At 36.7% G+C, this 20,321-nt stretch overlaps 1 protein-coding gene and 1 non-coding gene across 3 annotated transcripts in view; both read left to right on the top strand.

Moving 5' to 3' along the window:
• The window catches only part of TMX1 (thioredoxin related transmembrane protein 1), a 332,759-nt gene extending 316,831 nt beyond the window's left edge, over positions 1 to 15,928 (top strand). Inside the window, exons 2-9 of one of the 2 annotated variants that reach the window (XM_050796936.1) lie at positions 139 to 305; positions 3,726 to 3,841; positions 5,174 to 5,219; positions 6,981 to 7,109; positions 9,208 to 9,253; positions 9,349 to 9,450; positions 9,574 to 9,646; positions 14,214 to 15,928. In XM_050796936.1, the coding sequence (XP_050652893.1) occupies positions 154 to 305; positions 3,726 to 3,841; positions 5,174 to 5,219; positions 6,981 to 7,109; positions 9,208 to 9,253; positions 9,349 to 9,450; positions 9,574 to 9,646; positions 14,214 to 14,392 (843 nt within the window). In that variant the 5' untranslated portion in view covers positions 139 to 153 and the 3' untranslated portion in view covers positions 14,393 to 15,928. Of the gene's footprint in view, positions 1 to 10; positions 306 to 3,725; positions 3,842 to 5,173; positions 5,220 to 6,980; positions 7,110 to 9,207; positions 9,254 to 9,348; positions 9,451 to 9,573; positions 9,647 to 14,213 lie in introns of those variants that run through there. The other variant, XM_050796935.1, reaches the window with a different exon arrangement.
• LOC126960358 (small nucleolar RNA SNORA70) lies at positions 3,959 to 4,093 on the top strand. The gene has a single exon (XR_007727919.1). It is a non-coding gene; the product is annotated as a small nucleolar RNA SNORA70 (small nucleolar RNA).
• Positions 15,929 to 20,321: the final 4,393 nt, after the last annotated feature.

Raw genomic sequence — 20,321 nt, 5'->3', positions numbered from 1 at the left:
AGATCCGTGTCATGCGCATTGAGAGTCCTCTAGACAGGCGCGCCTCGCAGCGCCGTCGTGCGCTTGCGCTGAGCAGCCCGCAAGGGCGGAAGTGGGAGCTGCGACCGGGAGGAGGGGCCGCCGCGCTCGCTGTGAGGTGGGCAAGCGGCGGAAATGGCGCCCTCCGGGAGTCCTGCAGTTCCCCTGGCAGTCCTGGTGCTGTTGCTTTGGGGTGCTCCCTGGACGCACGGGCGGCGGAGCAACGTTCGCGTCATCACGGACGAGAACTGGAGAGAGCTGCTGGAAGGAGACTGGATGATAGAATTGTGAGTGCGGTGCGGCCGGGGTCCTACGTCAGTGCCTGGACAAGACGACTTCACCCCGCACGTTCCTCATGCAGGTCCCAGACTCCCCAGGGCTGCGCCTCCGAGTTGCGGAGCTAGCGTCCCCGACTTCTGCAGCTCCCCAAACTCCTGGGATCTGCCGCCGGCTTGGTCCCACCCCCTCGTCTCTTACCCGTAAATGTTAAGTTTCTTCTGGGGTGCACCCTCGTTTCGTTTCTGTGGCTGTGGTGCGCCCCGAGGCGCACAGTGCGAATTCGCCAGTGCGAATTCTGACATTTTTCATGACTTTGAGGCTGCGATTGGGGCGCGGGGAAGGAGGTGTCTGACTAGTGTCTAAGTAGTTAGAGTGATTCTTCACACACTTCTACACTTATTTTCACCACATTTTACAGAAAAGAATATTGAGCAAAATCTCTCCTCTCCTTTTGTCTGTCCTTAAAATATAGTCTATTTATGGTGTTGGAATTTGGGGCTTTTAAGCTTTTTAAAAATGGATTAGGTACGTTTCTTTTTTATTGTAAATGCTGAGTCAATTCAAGTCGGGTTATTTTTAAGTTTTCGTTTTCTCTTTTTCCCTTCTTTTTTGCTTTCGCTTTTTCACTCATCTCCTTTTTCTTTTGGGTGTGTTTGCAGTGTAGAGAATACCTTGGGTTGTGACTCCTAGGTCTTTGTAAATGGCATTACATTAAAAGATAATGCATTAATGTATACACTCTCAAGAGCGCCAGGTCATCATTTATTGCTCGAACGAAATCATGTGTCTCGTGTGGTGATTTCAATTTAATAATGTCTGTTCTGCAGCGGTGGGAAATAAAGTATCTGCCTTTGCTTTAGATGCTGAGTTGTTGTTGATGGTGGTATTATACATATTAGCGGTATTACTGATAATAGTAAAAGCATGATTACTGAGTATTAACTGTAGTGGACACCACTAAACACCTTTACACACATACTATATTTAATTCCCTACAAATTCTCTGTGACAGGTGTTTTTCACATTTTACAAGTGAGTAACAAGGTACCTAAATACTTTAGTCAACCATCCAGATATTGCTGCGGCTTTCTTTGGGTCTTCAGAGTAGGCATGCAGTAATTGTTGTTAGAACACCTTCTTTAAAAAGGTTCAGCTGGAAGTGGCGTAGGCTACTCAGGAGATTGAGGTATGAGGATAGCTTGAGCCCAGGGGTTCAAGAGATCGTGGGCAATGTAGCGAAATAAATAAGTAGATAAATAAAAATGAAAAGACAACAGGGTTCAGGTGTTTTCTTGTGTCAAGAATGCAACAAGGGTTGTCAAGGAGACCAGCGAAAGTGACATCCCCAAGGGAGAACCCAGAAGGCTAAATCAGTAAGTCCTGTGTTATTTAAAACAAACAAAACTGGCTGGGCGCAGTGGCTCACGCCTGTAATCCCAGCACTTTGGGAGGCCAAGGCGGGCAGATCACGAGGTCAGGAGATTGAGACCATCCTGGCTAACACGGTGAAACGCCGTTTGTACTAAAAATACAAAAAATTAGCTGGGCGTGGTGGCACGCGCTTGTAGTCCCAGCTACTCGGGAGGCTGAGGCAGGAGAATCGCTTGAATCCGGGAGGCGGAGGTTGCAGTGAGCCGAGATCATGCCACTGCACTCCAGCCTGGGCGACAGAGTGCGACTCGATCTCAAAAAAAAAAAAAAAAAAAAAGTAGAACATTTATATGGAGGGTAAAATAAAGGGGAATATTCATAGTATGCATATAATCTGCAACTCTGAAATGAATTTTCATTCAGGCACCATCGAAGGCTTCAGAGGAGAGGAACTATGACAAGTGACACTTTGTTTTTCAGTCATCGTCACAAGTAACTTTAGATAGTGCCTGTAAAATAGTGTTATAAGCAATATATTAAACAATAGTTATCATGTATGTATATGCAAAATACAGTCAAGTATTACTCAAGGATATTTTTAAATTCATTATGGTCCAACTACATAAATACAGCAGTCAGAAGTAGTATTAAAGAGAACAAGGCTAACAAAACATTGAGTATGAGGTAAATCCACATTGGAGCATCTATCTATAGGGTAGTAGTTTTTCTTTTTCCTTAAGTAGAGATTCTAAAGTAAGTCTTTAGAAAGCAACTGACAGCCTGGGCAACATGGCAAAAACCAGTCTCTACAAAAAAATACGAAAAATTAGCTGGGAGTGTGGGCAGGCATCTCTAGTCCCAGCTACTTGGGCTGAGGTGGGAGGATGTCTTGAGTCTGGGAGGTTGAGGCTGCAGTGAGCCCAGATCGCCCCACTGCCCACCAGTCTGGGTGCCAAAGCGTGACCCTGTTTCAAAAAATAAAAAAGCAACTGAGCAACAAAACGAACCTGAAAAAAAAGGAATCTAGAAGTTTTAGTAATAGTCTGCTCCTAATTACAAGTGAATTATCTACAGTAAATCCATTTCTGCTCAGAAGTTTTGTCATGGAGATATTTTCATTGTAATACAATTTATTGTTAGGAGCTTGGCTTTTATAGTACCAGTTTGTCTTGTTCTACAGTGTCTATTTTAGGAGTTTGGTTTTCATAAAACAAGTGAAGAAAATGTGAAGTACAGAAACTATAGTTTTGTGTTTAACTGGTTTAGGTTTTATTCTTCCTGGTTCTGTTAAAAAAAAAAAAAAGAAAGAAACAACCCTGTGCTGTTTTATAAGATAAAATACAATAAAGTATAAAAATAAGATCCTTGGGAGATAATGAATACCAGAGGAGTAATTTAAATGCTAATATGCTTGCATTTGTAAATCCAAGGACTTGGAAACAGGATGACCTAACTGGCCAAGAGTTTTGTTTGGCCTGCTTAGTATTTTTATGTGGGTTATTTTTTGAGGTAACAGTCTCATATAAAAATGCAGATCTCCATCTTCTTTTAAATATGAATAGCCAGCCTTAGTGTGCCAGCATCCTTTGTGGCAATCCTACTTAGTAATGGTTGCCACCTTAAGATGGAATATGTGCTTTCTTATTCACCACAGCCCAGAACACTTCTGTGTTTCCAACACTTTGCATTTGTGACTCTGCAGTGTAAATTATTAAAATTGGTAAGCTCTAACTTTGGTCCTGAACTTTCTGGTGGCCACACATTGATAAAGAAATGCAAAGGTTTTTTGAAGAGCTGTTTTGCATGTGAAAAAATCCTGTGTCTTATTCTCAGAATTTCATTTGATTAGCATCATCAGTTCATCATTCTTGATTTCCGGATTGTTAGATCTACCCTTAAAAGTTTTTTATCTGCATGAAATTAACCACCTTGTCGTCTTCAGTGTTTTTATGTAAAATATTCTTCATAAATTATACATTTAAATTTTTTATCCCAAGATAAATAGTCATACTAATGTGCTTAACTTTTTTTTTAAAAAAAAAATCTGTATTTCTTAGTTACGCCCCATGGTGCCCTGCTTGTCAAAATCTTCAACCGGAATGGGAAAGTTTTGCTGAATGGGGAGAAGATCTTGAGGTTAATGTTGCAAAAGTAGATGTCACAGAGCAGCCAGGTACTGTAAGTCTTTGGTTAGTTTTGTTTCTTTGCTGTTTGGGTTGATATGTTTATCCTATTTTCTACTTACATAGTCTTAATTCTACCTTTCATTAGGTTTTCAAAACCTAACAATCTGCAGCTAGTTAACCTGACTTGTGCACCTCCCTCATGGGGGCTCAGTGTGCAATGGTTGCAAAATGGAGATTCCCTAGTTGTGTAAACACCTCATTTCTTGAAAGCATTGCTTTAAGGATTCTTGAAGACATTACCCTCTTTTTATCCCTCCCCATATAACTGCCTCTGATTTGTTTTTCTTTGCATCCCAGGCCCCAGACTAGTATGTAAGATGTCTTTGAGGAGTCCTGGAACACTGTGGTTCAGGTGAACATTGGCCAAGCCACATTTGCATCCATACCAGGCTTCAGAATAAGGAGCATGCGGTTGAGTGTTTTTCTAGAGTCAAGGTCACGTTCCCTGACAAAAGAAGATCTGAATCTCTGAAACTGAGTTTTAAATTTAGTACCTATGATTTGAGGATGTGGGCTTCTGAATATAAAGCCCTCGTGGTTGTGAGGTCAAGTGCATTCCTGACTTGGTCCCTGGACAAGTGGCAGGTCCTGCCCTTAAGGAGGTTCCTTCCACAGACCAACCTCATCTTACCGTTCTCAGTAGTCACATTACTCTTGGGTTCTTGGCTACCCCATCTCAAATGGTAATAATAAGTAATATTTATTGAGCGCTTACCTATTATAGCACTCTTCCAAGTATCTTGTGTTTATTATTTAATCCTTATACAACCCCATGAAATATGTAATGTCCCCATTTCACAGATAAGAAAACTGAGGCACAGGTCAATTCTCTATAATATCAGTGCTTGACACCTGGCTAATAATAAATGTTAGCTGCTTTTATTTTTGCCTGTCTTATGAAAGATTCACATTATTTTCCATTTTTAGCAGCACCATAAACTGCCTTTGTTTGTTGAATGTCAAGTGCAATTCCATTTGATTTTAGATCTAAGAACCTACTACCTTGTGCTCTCCCAAGACTTATTACTACTAGTCTTAATTTTGACAGTGGTATAAATAATGAAGTGTTTTTATTTATTTAAAAACGTATTCAGTACTCTAGTTCTACATACTTTTTAACTGAGATAATGTGCAGTATTGTGTTTTTTAAAGTTGCTTTAAGTACGTAATTCATTTTTAAATTATGTATTACAAAGCTCAACTATTATGTATAATTTCATATTCTTTCCTATTAGTATGTATTTAAATAATTCAAAGTCACCTTTTAAGTAGTCAGTGATTGGCCCATGTAAAACCTGCTGTGTGTTCTTTATTTGTAGGACTGAGTGGACGGTTTATCATAACTGCTCTTCCTACTATTTATCAGTAAGTATTTGAAGATTCTCAATTATGGAGAAAGATGCATTATAGTGTAATCAGAAGTAGTAGGCCTCTAGCTTGGATCATGTTGGAAGAGCTGAGGTAATCTCATTATATTCAGCAGGTGTTTTAGAGGGCTTGTTTTGCTTAGTGTTATCCTAAGTGCCTTTAGGAAGTTGAGTGATGTATGAAACAGTCTCTGTTCTCAAAGATTTACAGTTGTTTTGAAAGTGATGTTCTTGTGAAATGTTGTGATCCTCTTCAGCGTGTTGAGTCATTATGAGTCCAAAGTAGTGGTGAGTCCTGTAGGAAATTGGGTAAAGGAGAAATCACAGTTACCTGGATTGATTCCCAGAGAATATGGGGTTTAAATGAAACCTTGGAAGTAGGATTTTAAGAGTGCAGGGTAAGCATTTTATTCTGAGGACAATCTCATAAACAGTGATTAACAGGAACATGATACGTCTAAAAAGTAGCTATGAAAGTGCTGTTGTACAGCCTTGGGTACAGTAGTAGGTGACAGTTGGGTGATAAATCAGAATGAGGAAGATTATGTAGTCTTCAGTGTCAGGTCTATTAGTTTGGCTTTATCTTCTAATTTGGGGGTATGAAATCTCAAGTCTGTGTACCTGCTGTGTACCCTAACATCATGTAGCTGGTAGGTTAAATATCAGGAGGTACTGAAAACAAGTTGACACTTCTTTGTGTTTATAGCTTGCTTTTCTTTGCCCTTTTTTCTTTTTTTTTCATGTTTTTAAAATTCACCCCACTCCCTTTACATTTATGTAAATTTCTGTTCTCTGTCTCCATAAGAGCTTCTGTCCTGCCCTTCTCATTCAGTCCTTTTTCCCACATGCCCCTTCAGTCTCTCCCCTTTCCTTTTCACTTCTTAGTGCCTCCTGACCTTATTTGGAATTTCCTGCCCTTTTTCTTTTAGTCAAAATTGTTTACCATGTCCTTTCTCCTGTTTCCTGCCTGTCGAAATCCTACCTATGCTTCAAAGAATAGCTCAGATGACACTTCACAAAAACTTTGTGTTTTGGGGTGGGGGGCTTCCTCGTGGTCTTTACCTCTGGGTGAATAAAGGGTCTCTTAACCCTTCTTAACAGGTCCCTAGTAGGGAGCCGATGAGTTTTTTAGTTAGATGAGTTTTTGCACTTAAAGATGTTGGAGCCAAGAGAACATTTATGACTCTGACAGAACTTTCTACATTGGAAATGGGAAGGAGGAGGTGGATCTAAGGAAGGCTGCAAAACTGACTGTAAATGGTCACTGAAATGAGAGGAAAGGAAACACTGTACCAAATGCCTCCAGTGATTTAAAGCAGGGTGGCTGAGGTGATGCTATTATAGCCAAAAGTACTAGAAAAATGCCTTAAAATTTTAAGTTACAGATTAACAGCTAATAATTACTATGTGCCAAGCACTATTCTAATACTTTTTATATAATTCTTTTAATATGTGTATTACACATAAGGTTTAAAAGTACTTTTCTGAGATTTATCTACTTACTATATTTCATAGTTTTATTATTTGGTAGAATAACAGTAATTTTTTAAGACTTATCATTTAAAAAAATGTAACCTCATTGTTAAATTGGGGGCTAAAATGTCATGAGTAGGTAAATAGTATAATTTGCTATTAATACTTGTACATTGCTAATGCTTTTGAATGTTAGAAGTGACTATAAAGTGAGGTGAAAAAATAGCAAAATAAATATTAAATTATTTCTCAATGCTGGATGATATTTAATTCTGATTCTCTTTAGTTGTAAAGATGGTGAATTTAGGCGCTATCAGGGTCCAAGGACTAAGAAGGACTTCATAAACTTTATAAGTGATAAAGAGTGGAAGAGTATTGAGCCCGTTTCATCATGGTTTGGTCCAGGTTCTGTTCTGTAAGTATGAGGGCTTTTTCTCTTACCCATTTCATAATTAATTGGAACAGATAATTATATTTTATGTAAAGCATTTCATACTCTTTTTGTTTCTTGAGCTGTTAAGGTGTATCCACATTTATTACATGTTCTTTTTTTTTTTTTTTTTTTTTTTCCTGAGATGGAGTCTCACTCTGTCGCCCAGGCTGGGGTGCAGTGGCGTGATCTTGGCTCACTACAAGCTCTGCCTCCATGGTTCACGCCATTCTCCTGCCTCAGCCTCCCAAATAGCTGGGACTACAGGCGCCCGCCGCCACGCCCGGCTAATTTTTTTGTATTTTAGTAGAAACGGGGTTTCACCGTGTTAGCCAGGATGGTCTCAATCTCCTGACCTTGTGATCCACCCGCCTTGGCCTCCCAAAGTACTGGGATTACAGGCGTGAGCCACCGTGCACGGCCTACATGTTTGATCTTTTTAGTTTGACCTTCTAAGTCAAACAGTTTCATGCTTCTTGAGTTAGAGAAGACATTTTATAGAAGTAAGTTGTACACCTTTTCAGGAATATTGTAGCTTGCTAGATTTAGTCACATGTATCATCAAAAACTAAATGCCTCTAAGGTTGTTCACAGCATAATGGGTAAAGCTATCACTCGAGTGTAACAATTTGAATGAGTAGGCTCAAACTTGTACTCATGCTATCTCCAGACTTCAGTTTGTTTCGTAATGTTCTGTCTCCATAGAGACTGTCAAAAATTGCTGATACCAACTAAATTACATAAACTTCGACTCTTGATGTAAAGCGATTGAATTATGTTTGGTTGGTTGTTCCACCTATCTGATAACTTCTTATATGAATAGTGTGTATAAGCGTTGACCATAATAGCGTGCCTAGGCACTGAGCTTTATAGATATCTAGAGGGTAGATGAATTTCTTCATAGCAACTGGCAATGGAGTGATAAGGATTGGAAGTAGCAAGCATGCTTTCTGCTTTGCTGTTGGGGTACAAGGCCTCACTGGTAATGTGAGAGACCTCTGGTAATAGTGAGTTTTGCTGAGGTACCATGGACTGATCCCGTGTGGCCATCTGTATCTTCCTATCCTCTTACCACACTTACCTTTGGAGGATAAGGAGTTGACACAGTAATCCCATAAGAGAAAAATGCTCTAGATTCTGGGAATGGGAGAAAGATCAGCCTGTCAACACTCACCCACTGAACTACTATGCCCAACTCAATTTTGGATCCTACTGTTCCTGAAATAAATTACTGCAGACTACAGTGAGGCTATACAGTGCTTTATATTTCAGTTCCTTGTTTCTCTTCTCACTTGGCTTTTAAACAACAAAAGCAACATGATTAAAGTACCTTTCTATGTCGACTTAAAAGTATAACTGATTTTTGTTCTCTGAAATCTCATCTCATAAATGAATCTTGTCCTTTTCCAGTAGAAGAAAGTAGTTGCTTGTAAGTGTATTTTCAAGCTGCTACAATTGGGAACTCACAGACCTTTCTTATTTCTGAAGCATGCCTTTTTAAAACTGGCCATTTAATTATGTAAAATACTAATTTTTGCTTATATGATGACTTAGCATTTATTTACCTATGTAATTTGTATATCATTAAAAGATGTCAAACTAATGCTCTTAGAAATTTTAATTAATTTCAATATAAAAGAGGAATAGTTCTTAAGTAGGAAGAATTGGCTTGACAATTGTTTCTAGTCCTTCCTTGAGCGTCCCTTTGGTCATGCTTTAAAGGCTTTTAAGGGTAAGTAAGAGTTGCCTTTTCCAACTGGTTTCATGGAACTTGTAACCCTTTACTCAGTGTATTGGAGAAATGATCAGATGAAAGACAAAATATTAACATCAAAACAGTGGGAGAAAAGGAAAAAGTTACTGTCAAGTATGTTTATTTACGAGGCTGTCACATGGTAGTATCAATTTAGAAACAGTTTTCATGAACAAGCCTTATTATAGGCATGAAATCAGTGATGTATCTCTAGTCTTGATTAACAGCAATAAAATCTGTCATATTGGGGAAATTATGGAGTAGAAAATAGTATATATAGACAAAGCTGTGTATGTTATTCAGTTTTTTAATCATCTCTTTTATTTTTAGGATGAGTAGTATGTCAGCACTCTTTCAGCTATCTATGTGGATCAGGGTATGGACTAAAATATTTTTATCTTAAACATTTATACCACTATCACTTTAACAAAAATGAACAGATTTTTAGTTTTTTTTTTCTTTTCATTTTAGGCTTGCCATAACTACTTTATTGAAGACCTTGGATTGCCAGTGTGGGGATCATATACTGTTTTTGCTTTAGCAACTCTGTTTTCCGGACTGTTATTAGGACTCGTAAGTATTTCATTTTTGGAGTGCTAGGAAGAAAGATATTTAAAAACGTGATAATTTAAAATAGTTACATTAGCTGTGGCATATATTCTACATTCAGATTTCTTACAATTTTTATTTTTACAGTGTATGATATTTGTGGCAGATTGCCTTTGTCCTTCAAAAAGGCGCAGACCACAGCCATACCCATACCCTTCAAGTAAGTATATTTTAAAATGTTTATCTTTTATTCACTATAGTCCTATTCATTTCTGTAATCACAATCACATTTCACAGGTTGCTCTTCCAGCTTAGAATTCTAACTGTGGATTGTTGGTCTTTATCAGCTATGGCATAAGGGAAGGTAGAAGAAATGTATATTTCGTGTAAGAATGTAGCCCAGTGGATTTTGAACACTGTTATTTTCTTGACTCGTATATTATGGGGAATTTTAACATGGCATATAGCATGTAGCTATTTAATAATATTTATTTGGTGTCAATTTATAAGTGGAATATATTCTACTCTTGAAGTCTTTCATTAGTATAGTGGCCGCCACAGTTGAAGAGTATTCTTTGAATGCCAGTCAATTGTAGGTTTTTTCTGGTAGGATATTAGGAAAAGCAATCCCTATGGTTGATGTAGGGTGTCACTGACACTGAACTGTACTACGGATCAATTTAAATAATTACAAGCATTTACCAGTCTTGTAATTGTACTGTTAATGGAAGTGTTTATATTTGCAGTTCTTAAAGAACTTTTACTTATCTGTTACCTCATTTGCCTTTTAGCCATTCTGTAGTAGAGTGCATAGGTGATACTGCTCCCATTTTGTACTTGAGGAAACTAAGGTTCACAGTCACACAGAAGTGACAAAGCTTAGTGTTTAACTAAATCAGACTTGTGGACTGATACTCCTTCATTTATGATATCTTTTGTTTGTTTGTTTGTTTTCGAGACGGAGCCTCGCTCTGTTGCCCAGGCTGGAGTGCAGTGATGTGATCTCGGCTCACTGCAACCTCCACCTCCCAGGTTCAAACTATTCTCCTGCCTCAACCTCCTTAGTAGCTGGGACTACAGGTGCGTGCCACTACGCCCAGCTAATTTTTTGTGTTTTTAGTAGAGATGGGGTTTCACTGTGTTAGGATAGTCTCAATCTCCTGAACTTGTGATCTGCCCGCCTCAACCTCCCAAAGTGCTGGGATTACAGGTGTGAGCCACTGCACCCGGCCATGATGTCTTTCTTAACTTAGGGCTTATTGAGATCAAAATTTCCAAAATGAAGTCTATGGAGATTAGATTTATAGTGTACCTTGTCCTTTTATACTGGTAGTTCATCTTTTCATTTCTTAGATAGTTGCATTGATACTAAAAAGGACATGCATAGGGGAAGGAATCATCTTATCCAAAAAGGGCCACTGATGTCTAGGAAAAAAGCGTAAGCACAGATTACTTAAATGTATTATTAGGTTTAAGGTTTTTGAAGCGAAATGAATATAAAATGTTTACTCACCAACTTTTAAATTGTGAATAAAACGTAAGATTTAATTTAGTAGATACAAAAGATACATATATAAAAGTAGTTATACAGATGGTCCCTGACCTACAGTCATTCAACTTAAAATTGACTTTACAATAGTGCAAAACGAATATGCGTTCAGTAAAAACTGTACTTTAAATTTTGAATTTTGACCTATTCTGGGCTACTGGTATGGAGTACTTTTGTGATGCTGGGCAGATTAGGTTAGGTTAGGTGTATTAATGTATTTCAACTTATGTAAGGATAGGTTAGTTGTATTAATGCCTTTTTGACTTATGATATTTTCAACTTATGATTTATCAGGGTGTAACCCCATCATAAGTCAAGGAGCATCTGTATTATGTTTGGTTTTCTTATATTCTGTCTTCACCCTCACATAAATCATATAGCCTTCAGAAAGTCTGTAGGGTGATCAGTGTGCAACTAGTATTGGATCCCATAAAGGTACCAAAGTATGTACTAAGTCATGTGATGTGCAGGCTGTTATTGCCACTGTTGCCAGATTGTCCTCTCGTCTCCCAAGAGTTTACTTTGGTAGTCTGCATAGATTGATTTCTCTGAGGATGTAGGTGTTGGAGTCTAAGTCATCTTACCACTTAGAGCAAACTTGAGAGTGTCTGAGACTTGCCTGGAGAACTTGTTGAAACAGATTGCTGATTCCCCCCCACTGGGTTTTGGACTCAGAAGTTCTGTATTGGGGCCAGGAATTTCCATTTCTTACAATTCCCAGGTGAAGTTGATGTTGCTGGTCTGAGGACCACTATTTGAGAACTCTTGTCTTAGAGAAAGTGGTTACCAATAGGAAAATCTACAGGCCCCGGCACATGAACTTACTTGTCTTTTGGTGTTGACCGTACAAACTTTTCAAAAGAATACTGACTCTGATAGAATCCTTTCTGTGCAATACTGTGGAATACATAACTGGTGTTCACAAAGAAGTAAGTGTTCGCAGACAAGAAGGGCAAGTCAGTGAATAGGCACAATTTTAGCAACTTTAAAAGAGTTGAACCTAAGGAAATGACAGATAATACTCTACCTCTTTTAGGAAGTTACAAGGGAATTCATTTCTTGGAAATGAAATTTTTAAAATGACTTGGTTAATTAATGTCAAGCTACTTAAGTTTTTCTGTCCTCTATTATAATCCACTGTAAAAGTCACTAAAGAAATCTTTACCTTTAAATATCTGTTAATTTGGAGGGATTGAAAGGCATAAAGTAAAGGGTTTTTTGAATGCCTTTCCAAATCATTCAAAAAGAAGGCAAGCATGGTCTCTGAGCCAGAGAGATCTGATTGGGCATCCCATCTCTACCACTTAATAGCAAAGCAGTATGACAGACATTTTCTACCCTCTGAGCATGTAACCTCCTTTGTGAAATGAAAGTAATTATACTTGCCCCACCGGATCATTATGACACTTAGGAGATAGGTATGTAATGCTCACATTATCCTAGTTACTAACATATAATAAGCATTCAGTAAGTAATCACTATGCATATGATTGTGTAATTTATTTTTCTTTAGTAATACAACTGATATTAATCCAGACTTTAAAGTGATATTGCCATGCCCCTTCCATGATGGAACACATGATTTGAGTTGTTTTCCAATATGTGTGCTTGTCTTGATTTTGAGTTGCTAGGGGTGCTAAAGAAACCCAACTCAATCTACTGTTAAGCAAAATTGGAATTTATTGGTTTATGTAGCGATGGAGTCTGAGGTCAGGGTTGACTAGATCCTTAAGGCTCAAATGATGTTGTTAAGATGCTGTTTCTGAGTTACTCAGTTCTCCACACCTTGACTTGTTCAATTCTCAGTTGAGTGCTTTTTAGAATTTTTTTTTATTTTTCTATTTTTTCTCTGCTCACAAGGGCATCTGGATCAACTTGGCCCTTTCCAGTCACTAGCGTAAGGTGGTTAGAGAAAACTAGTCACAATCTAAGAATAAGAAGGACATTCATATTTTTTTTCTACACCCACCTCTTTTTTGGAGAAATTCTGGTGCACTCCGCTGGTGTAGAGGTCTCACTTTTTGGAAACAAGGGTTCCGCAACCTTGACACTATTGACGTTTTTGGCCAGATGATTCTTAGTTGTGACGGACTGCCTTTTATACACTGTTGAATATTTAATAGCATTCTACTTACCAATAGCACTGCCCTTCTCAGGTGTGAAAAGCAAAAATATCTCTAGACATTGTGAAGTGTTCCTTGTGGAGGGGGGAAACTCCCTTGGTAGAGAACCACTGCTGTAAACTAGGATATACCAGGACCACCTGGGGTGTGGCATAGGGAAGGGGCTGTTAGCCCAAAATGAAGATGGATGCCAGGCAGACTAAACAACAGATTGTTCATTACTGGTAATTTTTCCCCATGGTTTGTTCTGCTTTATTAACCCACTCCTTCCTTGCGGGTCCCCCCGCCCTGGCCCCACCATTCTCGATTGCCTAGGATTGGGGGCAGTCTGAGATCACTGAACAGAGTAAAGCTCTTTGACCCAATTCTGTCTCCTGTATCTCACCATGGTGTTCTCTAAGTTTAAGTTAACTAGCAGCTGGCCATAAAAAACATCGAAAGGGTGTGTATGTGTGTATGTATGTATTCATTGAGATGTACACTTAAGATTTTTACATTTTACTGTTGTAACTATATTGTAATAAAATACTATATATGGGGGATGAGTAAGGGGAAGCACATTTATAAGACCAGAAGAAGATATGGACAGAAATACAACCTTCAGCTGTAAATGTGTGATTTCTGTTCCCCTGGGAACTGAAACAAGGATACTGACTTTTTGACCAGAAGATTAATAGCAAATAAATATGAGATAGTTTTTTTTTTTTAAAGCCAGTCAAATTTAGCAGTGGGGGTTATCACCGTTAGTGACAGTAATATTAGTAAGTTCTGATAACCTACTACCATTGGACCAACAAGTTCTTTTTAATGCTGTATATTTTCGTGCAACTTCCATATTGACAACATTAATGCTGATTCATTAATTTCAGTTCAGTTTATAAATAGGTGGGTAATTAGAATGACTTTGATAACTAAAATGGCTCATACCATTTATATTTTTATAATATTCATAGTTTTTTGGATCTAATCTTGAATAACTTTTTCCTTTTGGAAATCCAAACATGATAAATTTATGCCAAAGCGGTTTTTGGGCATATGAGACATTGCATCTTGATTTTACTCTAGAGCAAATCTAATAGATCTACAAAAATACATTTTTGGTCTTTGTCTTTAAGAAAAATTATTATCAGAATCCGCACAACCTTTGAAAAAAGTGGAGGAGGAACAAGAGGCGGATGAAGAAGATGTTTCAGAAGAAGAAACTGAACGTAAAGAAGGAACAAACAAAGACTTTCCACAGAATGCCATAAGACAACGCTCTCTGGGTCCATCATTGGCCACAGATAAATCCTAGTTAAATTTTATAGTTAATATTATGATTTTGATAAAAATAGAAGATTGATCATTTTGTTTGACGTGAACTGTGACTTTCTTGTATATTGCAGAGTTCAGTCTAGATTGTCATTAAATTGAAGAGTCTACATTCAGAACATAAAAGCACTAGGTATACAAGTTTGAAATATGATTTAAGCACAGTATGGTGGTTTAAATAGTTCTCTAATTTTTGAAAAATCATGCCAAGCAATAAGATTTATGTATATTTGTTTAATAATAACCTGTTTCAAGTCTGAGTTTTGAAAATTTACATTTCCCAAGTATTGCATTATTGAGGTATTTAAGAATATTATTTTAGAGAAAAATATTTCTCATTTGATATAATTTTTCTTGGTTTCACTGTGTGAAAAAAAGAAGATATTTCCCATAAATGGGAACTTTGCCCATTGTCTCAAGAAATGTGTATTTCAGTGACAATTTCGTGGTCTTTTTAGAGGTATAATCCAAAATTTCCTTGTATTTTTAGGTTATGCAACTAATAAAAATGAATTTTTATTAATTACAGTTACATTAATTACAGTTTTCTACACATGGTAATACAGGATATGCTACTGATTTAGGAAGTTTTTAAGTTCATGGTATTCTCTTGATTCCAACAAAGTTTGATTTTCTCTTGTATTTTTCTTATTTACTATGGGTTACATTTTTTATTTTTCAAATTGGATGATAATTTCCTGGAAACATTTTTTATGTTTTAGTAAACAGTACTTTTCTGTTATTTCAAACTGAAGTTTACTGGGAGAGCCATCAAGTTGAACAATCTGTTGTAATTTAAAATTTTGGCCACTCTTTTCAGATTTTACATCATTCTTGCTGAACTTCAACTTGAAATTGTTTTTTTGTTTGTTTGTTTTTGAATGTGAAGGTGAACATTCCTGATTTTTGTCTGATGTGGAAAAGCTGCGGTATTTTACATTTTGAAAATTCACAGAAGCTTAATATAAAACAAAGTTTGCATTCTACTCAGGAAAAAGCATCTTCTTGTATATGTCTTAAATGTATTTTTGTCCTCATATACAGAAAGTTCTTAATTGATTTTACAGTCTGTAATGCTTGATGTTTTAAAATAATAACATTTTTATATTTTTTAAAAGACAAACTACATATTATTCTGTGTTCTTTCCTGACTGGTAATATTCTGTGGGATTTCACAGGTAAAAGTCAGTAGGATGGAACATTTTTGTGTATTTTTACTCCTTAAAGAGCTAGAATACATAGTTTTCACCTTAAAAGAAGGGGGAAAACCATAAATACAATGAATCAATTGACCATTATGTAGTAGACAATTTCTGTAATGTCCCCTTCTTTCTAGGCTCTGTTGCTATGTGAATCCATTAGATTTACAGTATCATAATATACAAGTGTTCTTTAAAGGCCTCTCCTTTAGAATATAAAATATTGTACCATTGAAGAGTTTGGATGTGTAACTTGTGATGCCTTAGAAAAATGTTCTAAGCACAAAATAAACTTTTCTAACCACTTCATTAAAGCTGAAGACCAGTATGATTTCTAGTTGCTTTTTGAAGGTATGCTTTTTTACTTTGTATTTAACGATGTTCAGATGAGTAGTTGTGTGTTACTATATATGTACTTGATATGTGTAATCAAACGACTGCTGCTTTTGCTATTGAGATGTCTAAGGACAGTAATACTCATTAATCAAGCATTTTTTTTTAGTGTTCTAGTATATGTGACATTGCCAGTTTTTTTATTAGAAAATATGTGACCAGAAAGATTCTACAGAGTAAAAAATCAAAGCAAAACAAAAACCACAGAAAGACCCCTGTACTACAGAAAATTTAAAGTTGGCTGAACAGATAGGGTCTTGAAATTTCAGGCAACATGTAATCTCACAGGTCTTAAAGATTGTCACTGTAGACCTCTGAGTAATTAATTTTCAGTTGGTAGCAGGCTCATAGAAACTCTTTGGGATTATTTACAAATGGTTCAGGAAGGAATAAGGTAAAGTAAAAGTAATATCCTGGAGAATTCTGGGCCACCTACCCACTATAATCAGTTCAGCTCTACTACTGAAGTATTGTAAAATCTGATCTTTAGAGGAAAATACAGTATTCTACCCTACGTTGTGTAAATTCTTAATGATTATCAGAAAAACCGAAAAAAGTTTTAATGAAGAATTCTGGCTACATCTAACAGCTGCCATTTACTGAGTACCTACTGCAGCTTTGTTGTTTTCCTGTATTTATTCATTTAGTCCTAATGACGACTGCAAGACAGGTAAGCATTGCACATCTTTCAGGTGAGTCAGCTCAGAGGTGTGGTACAAATAGGTAAAATTTTAATCTAATTCTTGCTCCAAATCTTTTTGTTTGCTTTTGTTTTTGTTTTGTTTGGTTTTTCTTCAGTATGGGTACATGAAATTCAACAATCTCTTATTTTGGTCTTTTTTTTTTTTTTTTTTTTGAGACAGAGTTTCACTCTTGCCCAGGCTGGAGTGCAATGGCATGATCTTGGCTCACTGCAACCTCCGCCTCCTGGGTTCAAGCGATTCTCCTGCCTCAGCCTCCTAAATAGCTGGGATTACAGGCATGTGCCACCGTGCCCGGCTATTATTTTGGTCTTAAAATTTCACTCCTATCAGAGTATAGGAGTGAATAAGTGCTATTCATAAATAACCATAATTATTCAGTATTTGCAGTCTCGTGATATTGCTTATTGCATAAAGTAAGCTATTGCAGTAAATGATGCGTTAGGAAGCAATTTTCTCTCATCAGTTGTGTCCTTATTCAGCCTTACACACAAAAAAAGGCATAGTTCTGGACTTAATTGTGATGTAATTAAAATTATTGAGTGAACATTTTGGCTCATATTTTATGACATTGTAGTTCATCCCCATGGTCAGTTTAAGGTAGAGTTCTTACAATATATTACTTTCAATATAGGTATTTTGTTAATAACAATTTATTTCGATTGGACTTTAAATGAGTGGTTTTACTGAGTGATTGCATGATTCTATAAATAAAATTTTAATTGAATATCATTGGAGATTTAGATAGGTTGGTACTGCTTATCTAGCAACTTTTGTATTTGTGAAACCATTAAAGCTAGAGTAACAATAAATTTAAGTTGGAATTTTGGTAATATGTAAGTAGCAAGGTTAGATTATATACTTGAACAGGTATAACATATCCCCTTTTTTCTCTATTTATTTATTTTTTTGAGACGGAGTCTCACTCTGTCGCCCAGGCTGGAGTACAGTGGCATGATCTGGGCTCACTGCAATCTCCGCCTCCCGGCTTCATGCCATTCTCCTGCCTCAGCCTCCCGAGTAGCTGGGACTACGGGCGCCTGCCACCATGCCCGGCTAATTTTTTGTATTTTTAATGGAGATGGAGTTTCACCGTGTTAGCCAGGATGGTCTCGATCTCCTGACCTCGTGATCCACCCACCTCAGCCTCCCAAAGTGCTGGGATTACAGGCGTGAGCCACCGTCCCAGCCTTTCTTATTTATTTTTAATTGACAGGAAATAATTGTGTATATTTATGGGATACAATGTGATATTTTCATCTGTGTATATGTAGAAAGATTCGACCAAGCTAATATATCCATCACTTCACCAGTTTATCATTTTTTTTATGGAGAAAATGTTAAAAATCTGAGTTAGCTATTTTGAAATATACATTATTATTAACTGTGGTCACCATGCCATGCAATAGATCGCTAAAACGTATTCCTGTGGTCTAACTGAAACTCAGTACTGTTTGATCAACATCTTCCCTTTCCCCATTCTTCCCTTACTTCCCAGCCTCTTGTAACCATCTTTCTATTGTTTCTATGAGATTAACTTTTTTAGGTTCTACATACAGTATTTCTTTCTCTTCCCGGCTTATTTCACTTAGCATAATGTCCTTCAGTTCTGTCTATGTTACTGCAAGTGACAGAATTTCTTTCCTTTTTTTAAGGCTGTGTGGTATTCCAGCATGTATACTACATTTTCTTTACGCATTCATTCATTGACAGAAACTTAGGTTACTTGCCCATCTTGGCTACTGTGAATAATGCTGAAATGAACATGGGAGTGCAAATATCTCTGCAACCTACTGATTTCAATTCCTTGGATACATATCCAGAATTGGGATTGCTGCGATACAGGGTAATTCTGGTTTTTTTAGTTTTTTGAGGAAACTTCATACTATTTTCCAAAATGGCTATACTAATTTACATTCCCACCAAGAGTGTACAAGGGTTCCCTTTTCTCGAAATTCTCACTAATACTTATTTGTCTTTTTGATCTCATAACCATTGTTAACAGGTGATCTCTGGATTTTAATATGTGTTTCCTTGATAATTACAGATGTTGAGCATTTCTTGTATTTGTTAGCCATTTGTGTGTTTTGAGAAATATCTGTTTATCTTTTGCCCATTTAAAAAAGTTATTTTTCTTAATAAATAGAATTGATTTATTACTAAATGTTTAGAAATTATTAGAAATTAATATGAAACTATTTCTAGAGTTGAGTTCCTTATATGTTTTAGATATTGGCTCTTTACCAGTTATATGGTTTGCAAATAATTTTCTCCCAATATATGGATTATGTCTTTTCCTGTGCAGGAGCTCTTCAGTTTGATGCAACCCCATTTGTCTGGTTTTGCTTTTGTTGCCTGTGCTTCTGGAGTTCTGTTAAAAAAATCATTGCCCAGATGAATGTTGTAGAGCTTCCAGTAACTTTATAGTTATAGGTCTTAGGTTTAAGTCTTTCATCCATTTTGAGTTGATTATGGTGTGAGATAAGAATTCCATTTCATTCCTCTGCATGTTGGTAAAAAGTTATTCCAAACACCATTTGTTGAAGAAACTCTTTCCCATTGTGTGTTCTTGGCATCCTCTTTGGAAATCAATTGAGTATAAATACTTGGGTTTATTTCTGTGCCATCTATCCTGTTCCATTGGTTGATGTGACTGTTTTTATGCCATTACCATACTGTTTTGACTTTTTGCTTTCCATTTTCATGGAATATCTTTTTTCATACCTTCACTTTCAGTCTATATATGTCCATAGAAGTGAAGTGAGTCTCTTTTAGGCAGTATGAAGTTGGGTCTTTTTTTTTTTTTTTTTTTTTAATCCATTCATCTGCTCTGTTTTTTGATTGGAGTGTTTAATCCATTTATATTTAATGTAACTTTTGATAGGTAAGAACTTAATATTGCCATTTTGTTAATTGTTTTCTGGTCAATATTGTGGATCAGTTGTTCCTCTCTTCCTCTGTTGCTGTCTTCCTTTGTGGTTCCTTGACTTTTTATAGTGGTATGCTTTAATATTTACTTCTGATTTTTTGTATATCTACTAAGGATCTTTGCTTTGTGGTTACCGTAAGGCTTGCATAAAACATCTTATACTAATAACAGACTATTTTAAGCTGATAACACCTTAATTTTGATTACTTGCACAAATTACATTTTTACTCCCTACTAGTGTTTTTGCTGGCCGGTTTTGTGTATTTTATAGTTTGTGTTCCTTAACAAATTATTATAGCTACAGTTGTTTTTAATAGTTTTGTCTTTTAGCCTTTGTACTAGATATATAATTGTTTTTTATATCACCATCAGAGTATGAGTGTTCTAAATTTGACTGTATGCTTTTACCAGTGAGTTTTCTGTCTTGATGTATTTTCATGTTGCTACTTAGTGGTATTTTTTGAAGAGTCCTTTTGGCATTTCTTGTAAGGCAGGTCTAGCGGTGATAAATCATTAGCTTTTGTTTTTCAGGTAAAGTTTTTGAAAGACAGGATTGCTGGGTAGAGATAGTATCTTGGTTGGTAAGGTTTTTTCCTTTCAGCTTTTTAAATATATCATCCTATTTCCTTCTGGTTGGCAGGGTTTCTGTTGAAAAACCCAGTGGTAGTCTTATGGGGCAGCCCCTTTGAA

Source organism: Macaca thibetana, chromosome 7 (assembly GCF_024542745.1).
Source record: "Macaca thibetana thibetana isolate TM-01 chromosome 7, ASM2454274v1, whole genome shotgun sequence".
In the NCBI taxonomy this organism is placed as follows: domain Eukaryota; kingdom Metazoa; phylum Chordata; class Mammalia; order Primates; family Cercopithecidae; genus Macaca; species Macaca thibetana.
This window is presented reverse-complemented; position numbering and strand designations above follow the sequence as displayed.